Source organism: Aspergillus fijiensis (assembly GCF_003184825.1).
Source record: "Aspergillus fijiensis CBS 313.89 unplaced genomic scaffold BO72scaffold_23, whole genome shotgun sequence".
NCBI classification, from domain to species: domain Eukaryota; kingdom Fungi; phylum Ascomycota; class Eurotiomycetes; order Eurotiales; family Aspergillaceae; genus Aspergillus; species Aspergillus fijiensis.
This window is the reverse complement of record NW_024468999.1, coordinates 230,260-243,547: the sequence shown is the minus strand read 5'-3', so window position 1 is coordinate 243,547 and position 13,288 is coordinate 230,260. Positions and strand designations below refer to the sequence as shown.

The 13,288-nt window shown below is 52.2% G+C and overlaps 5 protein-coding genes across 5 annotated transcripts; 3 read left to right on the top strand and 2 right to left on the bottom strand.

The window, feature by feature from the left end:
- Positions 1-51: 51 nt before the first annotated feature.
- On the bottom strand, positions 52-1,315 carry BO72DRAFT_509545 (uncharacterized protein; the record flags this gene model as incomplete). Its single annotated transcript, XM_040949339.1, has 3 exons — positions 52-940; positions 1,044-1,126; positions 1,160-1,315. The coding sequence occupies 3 exons, from the start codon at positions 1,313-1,315 to the stop codon at positions 52-54; spliced, it is 1,128 nt and encodes a 375-aa protein (XP_040801282.1).
- A 1,632-nt stretch (positions 1,316-2,947) lies between these two features.
- BO72DRAFT_458839 (uncharacterized protein) lies at positions 2,948-4,580 on the bottom strand (the record flags this gene model as incomplete). The annotated part of the gene is made up of 3 exons (XM_040946399.1): positions 2,948-3,055; positions 3,169-3,340; positions 3,487-4,580. The coding sequence occupies 3 exons, from the start codon at positions 4,578-4,580 to the stop codon at positions 2,948-2,950; spliced, it is 1,374 nt and encodes a 457-aa protein (XP_040801281.1).
- A 1,285-nt stretch (positions 4,581-5,865) lies between these two features.
- On the top strand, positions 5,866-7,196 carry BO72DRAFT_378083 (cytochrome P450; the record flags this gene model as incomplete). Its single annotated transcript, XM_040941294.1, has 2 exons — positions 5,866-6,093; positions 6,168-7,196. 2 exons carry the CDS (start codon positions 5,866-5,868, stop codon positions 7,194-7,196), a joined length of 1,257 nt encoding a protein of 418 aa, XP_040801280.1.
- Positions 7,197-7,976: 780 nt separating this feature from the next.
- On the top strand, positions 7,977-9,822 carry BO72DRAFT_377834 (flavin-containing monooxygenase; the record flags this gene model as incomplete). The annotated part of the gene is made up of 5 exons (XM_040941281.1): positions 7,977-8,571; positions 8,652-8,980; positions 9,035-9,378; positions 9,447-9,594; positions 9,667-9,822. The coding sequence occupies 5 exons, from the start codon at positions 7,977-7,979 to the stop codon at positions 9,820-9,822; spliced, it is 1,572 nt and encodes a 523-aa protein (XP_040801279.1).
- A 665-nt stretch (positions 9,823-10,487) lies between these two features.
- BO72DRAFT_377995 (uncharacterized protein) lies at positions 10,488-13,137 on the top strand (the record flags this gene model as incomplete). Its single annotated transcript, XM_040941288.1, has 5 exons — positions 10,488-10,687; positions 10,742-11,836; positions 11,901-12,293; positions 12,355-12,611; positions 12,674-13,137. 5 exons carry the CDS (start codon positions 10,488-10,490, stop codon positions 13,135-13,137), a joined length of 2,409 nt encoding a protein of 802 aa, XP_040801278.1.
- Between the last annotated feature and the right edge of the window lie 151 nt (positions 13,138-13,288).

The following is a 13,288-nucleotide window of genomic DNA, read 5'->3' as shown; positions in this document are numbered from 1 at the left end:
TTCGACCAGGTACGTCTCTACCTGATGTATCTTGACTTTCACGTAGCGTTCTCAGTAGGTTAGGCTCTCGAGGTTGTTGGGGAACCATTGCGCGTCCTCGCTCAGACCATTCGTCAAGAAACCAACCGCCAGGCGAACAGCAAAGACCCCCCAATTGATCTTGAGTCCCTCGGGCTCGGGCGCTTCACTCTCATTCCTGTCTTCATCCCAGGTCGACATGTCAGGGTCCTCGTTTTGGTAGAAGCATGAAAACAGCAGGCGAAGAGCGTCATCAGCCTCAGTCTTCGCGGATTGTGCTTGTTCCTGAGTGAACGAATTGGTCTGGTACTTTGGGGACTCCCAGAGCTTCTCCATCCAGTCGCCGTATTCCCCGAAGGCGTCTTCGCCGTTCATGTATCCGACCTCATCCAGCATTTGCATCATCTCTTCCATCGTGGTCTCGTCCATCGCCCCGATTTCGATCATCGTCTCGATCATCTTCCGCATCTGCTCCATGCTAATGTACCCACTTCGCACCACATCCTTGAGCATCTCGACATTCACGTGGCCCTGCTCGTCGATAACCTCCTGGCAGAGCTGCTGGCCCATCCTCATCCTCTCCTGCTCGAACTCATCCTCGTCAGGTTCCTCCTCCTCATCATCGTCCGACCCGCGCTGGACGTCTTCGGCGGATGGTGCATCCGCTTGCAGGTCTAGCTGCCCCAACGCCTCGGCAACCTGCTCCTCTACCACCTCGCCTGCATCTTTTGGGTCGGCTTCGTGCGCGTCATCGTCCAGCTCCGCCTGTTTATGGCTGAGTTGGTTGGTGTCCGCGGCCGTCGACCTGCAGCGCTCTTCTACCTCCTCCATCTTGCCGACGACATTTTTCAAGCCGAAGACCCGGGCAAAGTCGGCGACCGAGGACGCCAACTCGGCGCAGCGCTTCCAGTCTCCACGAAAGCTTAGTAGTGCGATTTAGTTAGCTGATCTGTCTCAGGGTCTGTTGTTGCTGAGGGAACGGAGATCATTGGACAACTGTACTGTACCTCTCGTTTTCCAATCACCAGAGCGCCTGTCTCATCATCTTGAACCTCCAGTTGACCTCCCACTCTTGCTCTCCGTTGTAATCAAAGTAGTAAAGGAAGCTCTACAATGGGATTAGTCACGCTTGCTCTGAAACAGGGCTGGGGTTGCGGGCCTCGAATAGTTTGTCCTTGTCAAAGTGTTCCTGAAGCTGCCATTCTCCCATTTCCCAGAACTCTTCGTACATGTTTTCATATTCATCTTTCATGAAGGACTTCATCTCCTCTCTTTCTTCGTCGAGACTAGGATCCATTTTTGTTCGAGAGGGTGGGCTAAAGTTTGCAGGTCCTAGACTGGTATTGTTGCGTTCTCAAAATACGGGAGAGGACGCCGTAATTTGGGACTGTGAATGGGATGAGAAGGGACAAGCACAGAGCATTTAAGCCTGCTATGTGTCCGCCGCGCGCATGTAGATCCATCGGGCGGTTTCGTCACTCAGCTGAACCGGGGGAGGATCAGCATCAGCTGCCCCACAGTTCGGGCCCACTGTTACAGAGTCCTGGGACCAATCTGCAATCCCTATAGAGTACCTACCTGACTCAATCCCAATCTCGATGTGGAGAGCTGGAGAATCGAACCGCACTGCATGCTGCACCAGAGTAACTTATTGCGTGTCTCCACTGTCGCGACGATTCACGGCTCAGATCACTTTCTCCTCTCGCTTGTTGCTGCCGCGCTTTTCCGATCAATCTCGGTAAATGTTGATCGAATGCCGATCTCGCACACCCCGAGCTCTTCGATGGGAAACTATCTTTCGTGCAGGATCGACCACTCCCTTGGACGTGGAACCTCTACCGCAGCTCTCCTGCAGTAACGAATTGCAATAGGATCGGCGTCCATATGACCCTCTACTGGTCGGGCCGTGTGAGTGTTTGATGGATCGCGTCGCCATCGACCATACCAGCGCTTCCGACGATTGACCGGAATTTCACCAGGCAGAATTGTGGTTATTTGTGGGCATCTCCAGCTCAGGCCCTCGGTGAACATAGTATGATTTCAGAATCGGACCTTTTTTCTCCCTCTTTCGTTCATGTTAACACTCAATTGGGTGAAAAGTATCGGAAGGTAAAAGGAATAAAAGGCTTCGTTTTTTACTATAAGAAAGCTATAGTTACAAAAAACATACAACAGAAGGGATTCGCTGGTGGTCACCCACCCAACTACTAACCTCCCGGCGTGTGGCTTAAGTACGGCTGAGCGGACGGGAAGCCCTGTTTTCCACACCCTGTGGTCGTATGTACTAGAGGACGCATTGGAATAACCTATACTGAGCTTTGATAACAGCAAGCGCAAATGCTCGTCGGCTCCTCCAGTGTTGGTCCCGGTCTCTAAGGGCCAGCTACGCTGGCAATCACTCTCACGTTGATAACCACTGAATTTCTATCGTCGCTCTGTAGCTTTTGGATATAGAACCAGATAGCCTAGAACGCTTCTAGGACCTAGTCTAGGGATGTGGAGGATGAGTGATGCTATTCTCTCTTCGGAGAGCAATTGTGATGTGTCTATGTTAGACAAATACGGCCAGCCTAGGGTCACAGTTCAAACCGATGATATTGCCAAAGCTGTGGTGTGCATGGTTGCCCTTCTTTTAAAAGCCACATAAAATGAATAAGTACCACATATCTCATCTTTACGTAGAAGACAACGTTATCATCATGAGAGACAAGGTAGGCCCGGCTTGTTACCCAGTAGCAAGATATCGACGAGGCGTTTCGTACTACTCTGACATAATAATGGGGATTATCAATAGGACCTCTGTAAGCGGGTTTGTGATGAGGAGAGAGAAAGAATACTTATTTTCAGGAGTACTACCAAAACGCTTTTCTCGCGATAAGCCTTTGTCAACAATGTTGGAAATATATCTAACAAGTAAAATCTTGGGTACTCAATCATGTAGACTCAGACTGCTGAGCAGAGAATTCTCAGTAAGACCCGAGAAGTACGGGATCATGTAGTGAGCCACGATCAGAGGATCGAGGGAATATGTGCAGTACTAGATCACCAAAGTAATTGCATCTGTTCAATAAAGCAATATCACATTGAATGTCACGCTTTACCTGTTAGAGTTGGTGATGCTGGCTGGCAGTGACTTTAGCCATTGCTCACTTTTGATGCGCAAAGGAGGTGGGCGATGAGATTGAGTAGATAGATGAACGCGATTTCAGGGAGCAAAGTAAGAAAGAAGAAGACCATAAAGAAGACAAAGCTTTCTCCCTCTGGTTTTGACTCGATAACGAAGGAGTGCCGGGATAATACTACTTTGGGTTCCGAATATATACTGAACACATATGTTGACACGATAAACCAAATCTAGGTCGCTTGGCCGGGTCGCCTCCTGGCTTAGAAAGTGATATCACATGCTGATTGCGTCGAAATGTATTCATATTCAAACTCGAGATATAAAGCTACTTGCGCAAGTCTCACCTGATTATCGGACCATCAGGCGCTGTCAGCAACAGGGGCTCAATCGGCGAGACCTGGAGGGCCATATCCATGCCGCTATACCTGCTTCCGGAAGCCATGCCAATCCAGCCGTCCTCCTTGTGACAGGCCCGAACCGGGCAGACCCGAAGCTGCGCACGATCCAAGGCAGGAACTCGCCGATACGCCCGTTGGATGATGCTGTAGACGTTCGTCTTGAGCATGGCCTTCTCTTCATGGATCCAATCCCCAACCCCGGGGGTGGCCGGATCCGGGCCTAGATACTTCCCCTGCGCCCAGTGCGAGTTATCGACCCACCAGCCTGTTTTCTTCGTGTTATTCCTCTTCGGCTGCTGCTGCCGCTGTTGGCCTTCTTCCTGGGCCGCGCCGCTACTCCACTGCACGAACTGGCCCCACCAGCTCTGCGGCCGCTCATGCTGCCGGTCAGGCTGTTGCTCTTGCTGTTGCTCAGTTTGATTCTGCCGGTCATCGAGATCATTCACGACGACCATCACGTAGCTAAGCCGGGTGAAGTACTCGCTCAGCACACGCAACGCCTCGGAGTGCCGTTGGAGCAGCGTCAGCGGTACCGCGATCGTCTCAAAGAGATATGACCGCGAATTTTGGCATCTTATTCTGGCCAGGAGAATTGCTTCGAATTCCGCGGGCGATAGGTAGACGACCGTGTCAGAAGCGTAAAGCCGGCGGAAGGTGTAGCGACGCGTGCGCCAGTCGAACGCCAGCCAGGGGTCGGATTCTTCACTGGGTGGTGTCAGGGTGGCCGTCGGACACGGTTCGAAATACTCGTACAGGGAGCGCCTGACCAACTTCCGGGAGAGAGCGCGCGCCTCGCGGTTCGCCGCCGTCATCGCCGGCATCATGATCTTCAGCGATGCGGGCTTCATCTCCGTATACGCGCGGTCGGAATCGTCGCCGCAGTACAGCTTCCAGTGACACTCTGCCGCGGGACACAGTCTGACCGCATGGTGCAGGCGAAGATCAGGCCATGCGAATTCCCATTTCAGAGTGCGGAGCTCGGGCGGCAGGCGCTTGAAGGGATTGAAGGTTTTTGGAGTGGGAGTAGTGACGTCTGCCATGGCTCCTGATTGTTTGTTTCCTGGATTTCTCTTTCTTTGAAATTGACAAAGGCTTTTGCGGTCGGTGTCTTGCTTCTATAGAAGGGGCTCAGATTCTGTTGCCTATCGTGACTTTTATATCAGAGGGTTGGTCTGTTTGCCCGCGGGTTACAAGACAAGGTGCTCCATTGTAGATAGAGAATTAAGCTCGATCTTGTCGTTACCCAAAGCTATCCACAGGTTTTTGTATTTATTCAGCAGTATCAAAATCCTGTTGACTGAATTTATTGCAGGTTGCCGCACGATGGCACATTGCTTGCTTTGAAGAGCAGGAAGTTAGGGTTGAGCGGAAACCAATCGCGAGCCTCAGGCAGCAGGCCTAGATATTGTGTGCGCATTGGAGCATGGGCGCTAAGTTCTAACCTAATGACCTTCTTTGGATTTCCTCGGTAGTGACAGGCACTTTCATATCCGCTCTCTTCTTTACTAATATATATATCTTTCTTCCATTGTCTCCGGGTTGGTGCCGGCACAGTTCAAGGCGAAAAAAAAAATACCTCGGAAGATCCAGGGCGGGTGATTCTTATCTCTAACAGCCAAATCAATATGGCAAAATTTAATATCATTTACTAGAAATGTATGATGCGGACCTTACATTATGGTATGCCACTGAGGCGTACCGGATATTCTAGTTCTCAGGGTAGGAGGATCGATAGAGCTGTGGAAATGAGTTTCTGAGGGAGAGGCGAGAGATGGCACAGTAAAAGATACATGCTCCAGTCTGTGGCGCGAGAAAGCTTTATCACCGAAATTCTGCGAAAAGTGTTGAACATTAAATAGATACATTTCAATGGATTGCTAACACTTCTTTCAAGAGAATAGAAGATTCCAGGTATTACGTCAAGACATGAGGAAGTATACAGTAACCTCAGGGCTACAGACAGAAATCAAGACAATCCGCGGAGTACCTCCTGGTTCGATGAATGAATTACAGAAGGTACGGGACCGGAACCATTACGGACCTCTATACCGAATATTACAGTGCGCGATCTGCGGAACGCAGGCCGATGGTGTAACGCCCGGTACCGGAAAGACCCGGTCCTGACATGTTATCGCCCCATGTGTGTCCGGGTGCATTCCGGACAGCATTCACTAGGTACTGTGCGTCGAAAAGAATGTTTCCATCAAGTCAATTTTAGAATCTAGCTGCCTTCATACAAGACCTGATGAATGAAGTGGAGTGTTGATCGATTCTCTCTTCAACAAAAAACCATTTGTGTCAGAAAGCTTACTCAAGATGTTGTCCATGATACTCTCGTGGACGGATGCACATCCCCGAGTCAAAGTACTAGGCACGATTGTTGTATGTCTCGCAGTCTCATTTTACATCCTCCAAGAGCTGCTCAAGCCAGTGGGCAAGCGTCGAGGACCCGGTGGGAAGCGATACAACCTGCCTCCGGGTCCGAAAGGGGTCCCGATTCTCGGCAGCCTGCCTTTCCTGAAGGATCGCGCCAGGGATGAAGACCATAAAGCGGTGAGTTGAGTGAGAATGGTACTATAAATGAAGGTTTGACTGGCCGACTGATTCGTGTGAAACCGAATCACCAGGTGACCGAGATGGCGCGGTACGGCGAGATGACGACGCTGCACCTGGGCACCAAGACATGGATCCTCCTCAACAGCAAGCGCGTCGTGGCGGAAATCATCGCCAAGCGCGGCTCGCTGACCAACGGCCGGTCTCCGATGCCCATCTCTAGCGGCATCGTGAGTCGACACGGACGGTCCCTGCTGCTGTCGCCGGAGGAGGGCTGGACGGAGAAGCGGCGGGTGATGCACGCGCTGCTGAGCGGCTCGGCGCTGAAGCAGTACGGCGGCTGGCAGGAGCTCGAGAGCACGCAGATGATGGCCGAGTACCTTTACCAGCCGCGGCGCTGGTTCGCGCACCACTACCGCTACGCCAACTCGGTTGTCCACCGGATCGCGCTGGGCGAGCGGCTACACAAATCCAGCCACGAGCTGGCTGACCTGCAGGAGGTGGTGACCCGGTTCGTGGGCAGCATCGGCACCAGCTGGATCGACTGGTTCCCGGAGCTGGATCGCTGGACTCCAAAGTGGGTGCTTCAGCCCTGGCGCCGCTCTTGGGAGAAGCTGGGCCAGTGGAACTACGAGGTCTACCGCTCGTGGTGGGTGCCTGTCCGCCGCCAGGTTGACGCAGGTACCGCCCCGCCCTCATTTGTGCGCGATGTGCTTTTGCATGAGGAGACCAAGTTCACCGGCGACGATCAAGAGGCCATGTATGTGGCCATGCAGCTGATCGAGGCTGGCAGCGACACCACCCGCGAGGTGCTAAATACCTTCGCCATGGCGGCGCTCTGCTGCCCGGACAAGTTCCAGAAGGCGCGCGAGGAGGTGGATCGGATGTGTGTTGACAAAGAGAACGGGACACTTCGTCTGCCCTGTCTGTCAGACATGGAAAGCATGCCCTATATCTGTGGAGTTATTAAGGAACTGCTGCGGTGGCGGCCGATCTTTGTCTTCACCCCGGATCACTGTCTTACGGCGGACTTGGAGTTCGATATCCTCCTCCTTGAAGAGGTGAGCTTCATGATTACGCGTTTCATTGACAGATTCGGATAGAGAGAAAGGGCCCAGTACCGTGGAAAAATAGTATCACCTTATCGGATCTCTTAGGCCCAAGCCAGACGAGGTGAGTTGTCTCGTCCTTCAGTGTGTCAAATCGGTGGTAGAATCCCGTGCGCTGCGCATTCCGACGGATCCAGGATGTGTATGTTTGCATCGTGGACGGGGCAATTGCCTGGACCTGGTGGGGATGGAGGCAGTCCATGATGGCTCTTGCGCACGCATTCTGGATGCTCGGGCGGAGCGGAAGACCTCGAGCTGAAGCTCCGATCGCGGCCTTGAAAACGTTGAATGTTAGGGATAGAGGGATCCGAAAGGCAAAGGCAGCTATCAAGTCCAACATTTGCGCAAAGGAGAGCTGCTTTCTTGCTGCCATACTGGATTTGAGACTAGGGGTTGGTCAAGGCCCGGAGGTACACCATAGGGAAAAGCTCCCTGAAATGTCTGCCAGCAACATGGCTTGGTCTTCTATCCTGGCTGTCTTATCGATGCAACTCCATAGTCTCTTTGTTAATCACATGTCACAATAGTTTCACATCTTGGCTACTGGTTCCCCGCATGGTCGGGTCATCCCGAAAGCCCATCCGGCAATGATCCGGGATCGCGTGCGGCCGCGGCTCAAGCCCTAGCTCTGGCACGGTCAAGGCTATTCCACCATCCTAAAGCGCCTCGGTCACGGTGCATACATATACAAAGCAGATCTTGAGCACCAACTCTTAGCACTAGATTTCCTCCCTAGCATAACTATAAGCGCATCAATTTTTTGCCGCAGTAGACATGGCTTCTAAAGATCCCTTGTTGCCGGTTTCCCCTGAAATTCCATCGTACAGCCAAATTGCCTGCATTGGCACTGGGTTGTCAGCTGTTGCTCTTGGCGCAACCTTGCAGCGATGGTACGGCTTGGATGATATCCGTTTCTTTGATAGACACCCCGTCAGTGGGGGAACGTGGTACATCAATTCCTACCCTGGATGCGGCTGCGATGTGCCCAGCGCACTGTACAGTTACTCGTTCGAATTGAATGCCAACTGGACCAGAATGCTCCCTTCCAACCAGGAGATCAAACAGTATCATGAATGTGTTATGGATAAGTATCACCTCCGCGAGAAGATGGTGCTCCCCACCGAAGTCACCCAATGCGTGTGGAGAGACGATGCGGCTCGATGGCTCCTCTACTTACGGGATGTCAGGACGGGCCGTGAATTCACTCACGAATGTCAGATCCTGTTCGCTGCCAGTGGTCAACTGGTGAAGCCTCGTCGCTGCGAGATTCCCGGATCAGAGGAGTTTCGTGGTGCCATCTTCCACTCCGCGCGATGGGACCATAGTGTTAGCTTGGATGGGGAGAAGGTGATTGTCATTGGGAACGGCTGTAAGGGAACACTCATGACGAACGCAACGGCCATTCAATGGCCTCCTGCTAACTTTATCTTCTTGCTCTGACGTACACAGGCACAGCGGCTCAGATTGTGCCTGCCATTGCTGGCAAAGTCGAGTCGCTGACTCAAATCATTCGGTCCAAACACTGGGTTTCCCCGACGCATAACTTCGCATATCCGCCTCTCCTGCAATGGATCTTCCGTTACATCCCCTTCACGATGAGATTGCATCGTCTGCACATCTTCCTCGCGGCGGAAAGCGACTACTTTCTCTTTCCCATGACCAAGGCAGCCGCCCGACTGCGAGCGCAGCGCAAGACCAAACTGGAGAAGTACATGCGGGCCACTGCCCCGGCCAAGTACCATGACCTCCTGATTCCAGACTTTGACGTCGGGTGCAAGGTTCGCATCAACTAGAAGCAGATATGTACCATGGCTGACGTTCATATGCTCCAGCGGCGCATTATCGACTGCGGCTATCTCGACTCTCTGCACAATGACAAAATCACTCTAACCAATGTCGAAATCGTCAAGATCGTCCCCGAGGGCATACAAACAAAGCAGGGAGATATCATTCCTGCCGACGTGATTGTGCTCGCCACTGGCTTCGAGACTAATACATTTGCCCCATACATGAACATCGTCGGTCGCAACCGGGCGAGCCTGAGCGAGCATTGGGCCCAGTATGGCGGTCCGTCTGCCTACAATTGCTCCGTCATGAGCGGGTTCCCAAATTTCTTTTTGCTGCTGGGACCGAATGCGGCCACGGGCCATACTTCGGCGTTGATGGCTGCAGAGAAGTGCGTATTGTCCTTTGGATCTTCATCTTCCTTAGTTTCTTTTTCTGACGTTTTTATGCCTCGAACAGCTCTATCAATTATGCACTCCGCATCTTGAAGCCTGTTTTGAGCGGCTCTGCCTCGGCTGTGGAAGTAAAACAGGAAGCCGAGAGAAGCTATGTCTACTGGGTTCAGGGGGCACTGAGAAAGCGTGTGTGGAATGCTGGTTGTGTCTCGGTAAGTGTGCTCTGCCTACAGTAACCTGTGCCCCTGAATGTGCTTGAAAGCTTATACCCATGCTTGAATCAGTGGTACCTAAACGAGTCGAAGTGGAATTCGATATCGTATCCTTGGACGCAGGCGCATTTCTGGTGGCGCAGCCTGTTCCCGACGTGGTCGGATTGGCATATCAAGGTAAGGGGGCCTTCCAATACGAGGTCTTTTCCTTTCTATAAATTTGACTGACATCAAAGATTCAGTGGCAGAGAAGAAACGGTCTGAAGAATCGGTCAGCGTCGCGAATCCTGCTTTTCATTCTCCTTCTAGCTCTGCTCGGAATGTCGAAGCGGTATTTGCACCTCATTCCAGTCGATCTAACCCAGGAGTTGGGTGCTTGAAGTGTTTCTATATCTTGTCTTGCACAATTGGACTCTGTCTCGTCACTATTTCCTCTTTTGATGGGACTTTTGAGGCTGCGGTGCGGAATTGTGATTATGATTCAAAGTTTATGGCGTGTCAATGTATCATGGGGCACAAGAAGGCCGGACCTTGTAATCACGTGATCGATAAATACAAGGTCTCATTGACGGATCAGTAAAGCAAGATGTGGGAAGAGAAGTATTGCTGCTTTTATTCAGGGTCTTAGGAAAAGCTCAATGTAGTCGAAGGTCAACAAACAGAGGATTGAGCTGATTCTCTCCCCAACACGAACAGGTTTTCCCATGGATGTGGGGCGCGCTTTCTGCCTTCCGCGCCGCGCCGCGGTTCTCGGCACCCCCCCTGACTGATGCTTATATCCTTCCCCAGCCCCGCAATTCAACCCAAAACGAACTGAAAGACAAAACCGCAGTTCAATTTGCCTTCTGCCATCCATTTCGTCCTTCGTGCTTTGCCTTTTGTTTCTTTGCAGCATGCCTCCCAAAACGGGCGGAGTCACTAAACCACAACGCGCGTCGCGTCGGAAGATCGCCCTCGCCTGCGATGTTTGCCGAGAGAAGAAGACTCGGTGCGATGGCGTGAAACCCACATGTGGTCCATGCCTACGACGCCCCCATGGCGCTCGCGGTTGCGTATATACCATGGATAACGCCAGAACTGCAAGTCAAGATGAGTAAGTCGTTGGTATCGATGATGAATTCGTGCTATTGCTGAAAGAGTGGCTCAGGTACATGCGCGCCTTGCACCTACGGATTCAGGAACTTGAAGATGCATGCGCTCGAGCTGGAGTGTCATTATCTGCAACGAAAGGGAGCTCTTCGGGTGTGAGCCTTTTAGCAGAACAACCACAACATGAGCGTCAGTCTCCAGCGTCGTCTCGAGAGCTTCAAGGGGGACAGGGAAGTATCGACCACGCGAACAGTGCCCTTCATGGTGTACAACCCACTGCCACCGTACCAGAAACAATACATAATCATGGAACAGGAGAGGTAGACACCTTCGACGACGACCCCAGCTCTGCGTCGCCGCACTTCGAAAGCCCTGGTCATGTTACGGGAATGGGCCAGATATCCGCACCGGACGGGTGTTTGCGTACGCCTGCACCTGTACCTGCCAAAGAGTACTATGGCTCCTCCTCCACTGCTTCACTCATGCGCTTCGCGCGGATGACTCTACGCCCACATTCATCGGGGCCGATTGGCGCAGACTCCCAGGGCACTCCTAATTATGAATTCCAGGAGTCTGCGAACACCTGCTATCGACCGGATGACTATACACTGCCCCCCCGCTCGGTGGCTGACCAGCTACTCGAATGTTACTGGGACCGGGTAGCTTGCATATACCCCTTTTTTGACAGGTCTAACTTTGAACTGGCGTACCAGAACCTCTGGAGGTCCGAGAAAGAACCCATGAATCAATTGTCGAAACTTAACATCGGTCTGGGTGGGCAGTTCGACTCAGGCCCTAGATCGATTGTGTTTCACGCGGCCTTGAATGCCATGTTCGCGCTGGCCTGCCATTTCGCGGAGATCCCAATTCAAGAACGAGAGTCGACCGCCCACTCCTTCTTCCTGCGAAGCAAACGGTTCATTGGTCTAGACATTCTGGAGCATAACACGATCGGGGTAGTCCAAACGCTTCTCCTCACCGCCCTGTATCTGCAGAGCACCCCGTATCCCAGTCGATGCTGGAATGCAATCGGTTTGGCATGTCGAATCGCGCAGGGGCTGGGCCTGCACAAAAATGACAGTCGCTTTCCGTGCACCTCGTTGGAAGGTGATGTGCGCCGGCGAACATGGCATGGTTGTGTAATGCTCGACATGTAAGTGCCCCATATTTCATCCCTAACTCGGCGCATCATTTCTGATAGCGTTTCATGCATCTAGCCTAGTCAGCATGACACATGGCCGACCCAGCATGACTAGTCATCTCGCCTTTCTTCCACTGCCGCGTTCTTTAGACGCTTCTGTGTCACCTGAAACCGAAGCAATACGATCAGAAATGAGCTTCTATGTTGCGTCAATTCAACTACACCAAATTCTCGGCAAGATCCTATCCGACGTGTATAATACATGGAATAGCCAGTCGGAGGAGGACCCTACCCCCTCGAATCTCCCGAAAGACTTCAACGTAGATAATGTGATCGAGCTGGAGAAACAGCTTCATGTCTACAAGTCCACTTTACCATCATATCTTGACTGGACCGTGCCAAGGTCGACATATGGCGGCACAGAGCCCTCCCCCACTTTGGAACGGCAGCGGAATGTTCTCCACGTACGGTGAGCATTATAGAACCCCTTGACTCCTGCCCAATTCAAGTCTCTGACTCACAGTGTGTAGGTACTGTCACATCCGCCTCCTGCTTTACCGACGTATCTTCACTCAGTGCTACTCAGAGACGGCTTCACACAGTGCTCAAGGCGATGGGAGTGAGCCTGGTCGTGTCCCGCTCACCCAAAACACCGACAATACACTTTACTCCTGCATTGCGGATAAATGTGCCGAGACCTGCCTTATGACCGCAGTCGATCTCATTCAAGCGGTCTACGACACCTGCTGGACTACATTTACAGGTGCATGGTGGTACAATGGTTTTTGTAAGACGACCCTCAATTCCTCTTTCCTTTCCTCGGTTCCTGATTGAAGATGCGTGCTATAGATACAACCACCGCAGCACTCGTCCTGGTCATGTCCTACTCGATGCCATCGTTGTTGAGGTCGATAGGCGCCTCTCTGATCCAAGAAAGCTGGGCCAAATGTGAAAGGATCCTTGGAGACATGGCGACTTACAGCCACTCGGCGCGAACCTCTCTCCACTTCTTGCAGACCACCTTCAACCAAGTCGCTAGCCGCTGTCAGCCCTCTCCCGAACCCAGTGTGAACGCTGCAGACGGCACAAGTAGAGTTGTTGCGGAATCTTACGCTCTCACCATCCATCGAGATGTGAACTTGCCTGATTCAGAGGAAGTGCCAGGGAACTCCGTGACTTCGAACCTGTGTTCATACTCTGCCGATAACAATCTGAGTGCAGAAAACCTTGGTCTCTTTTCATGGGTGGATATTCCGGACTTACCGCCGTGGCTAGGTAGTGGTGAATTCTGGTCGGGAGATCCAAGCCACTGAGACTGTCATCAAAGCACTCACTACTCACCTGATAAGAACCTATATCCTCATTCAGTGGTCGTGGTTTCATTATAGGAGCTTTCACTCATCTCCAGGCTGGTACCGGTACAGTACACGGTAAGAAAGAACCGGAAAGTTCCCGGGCGGGTCA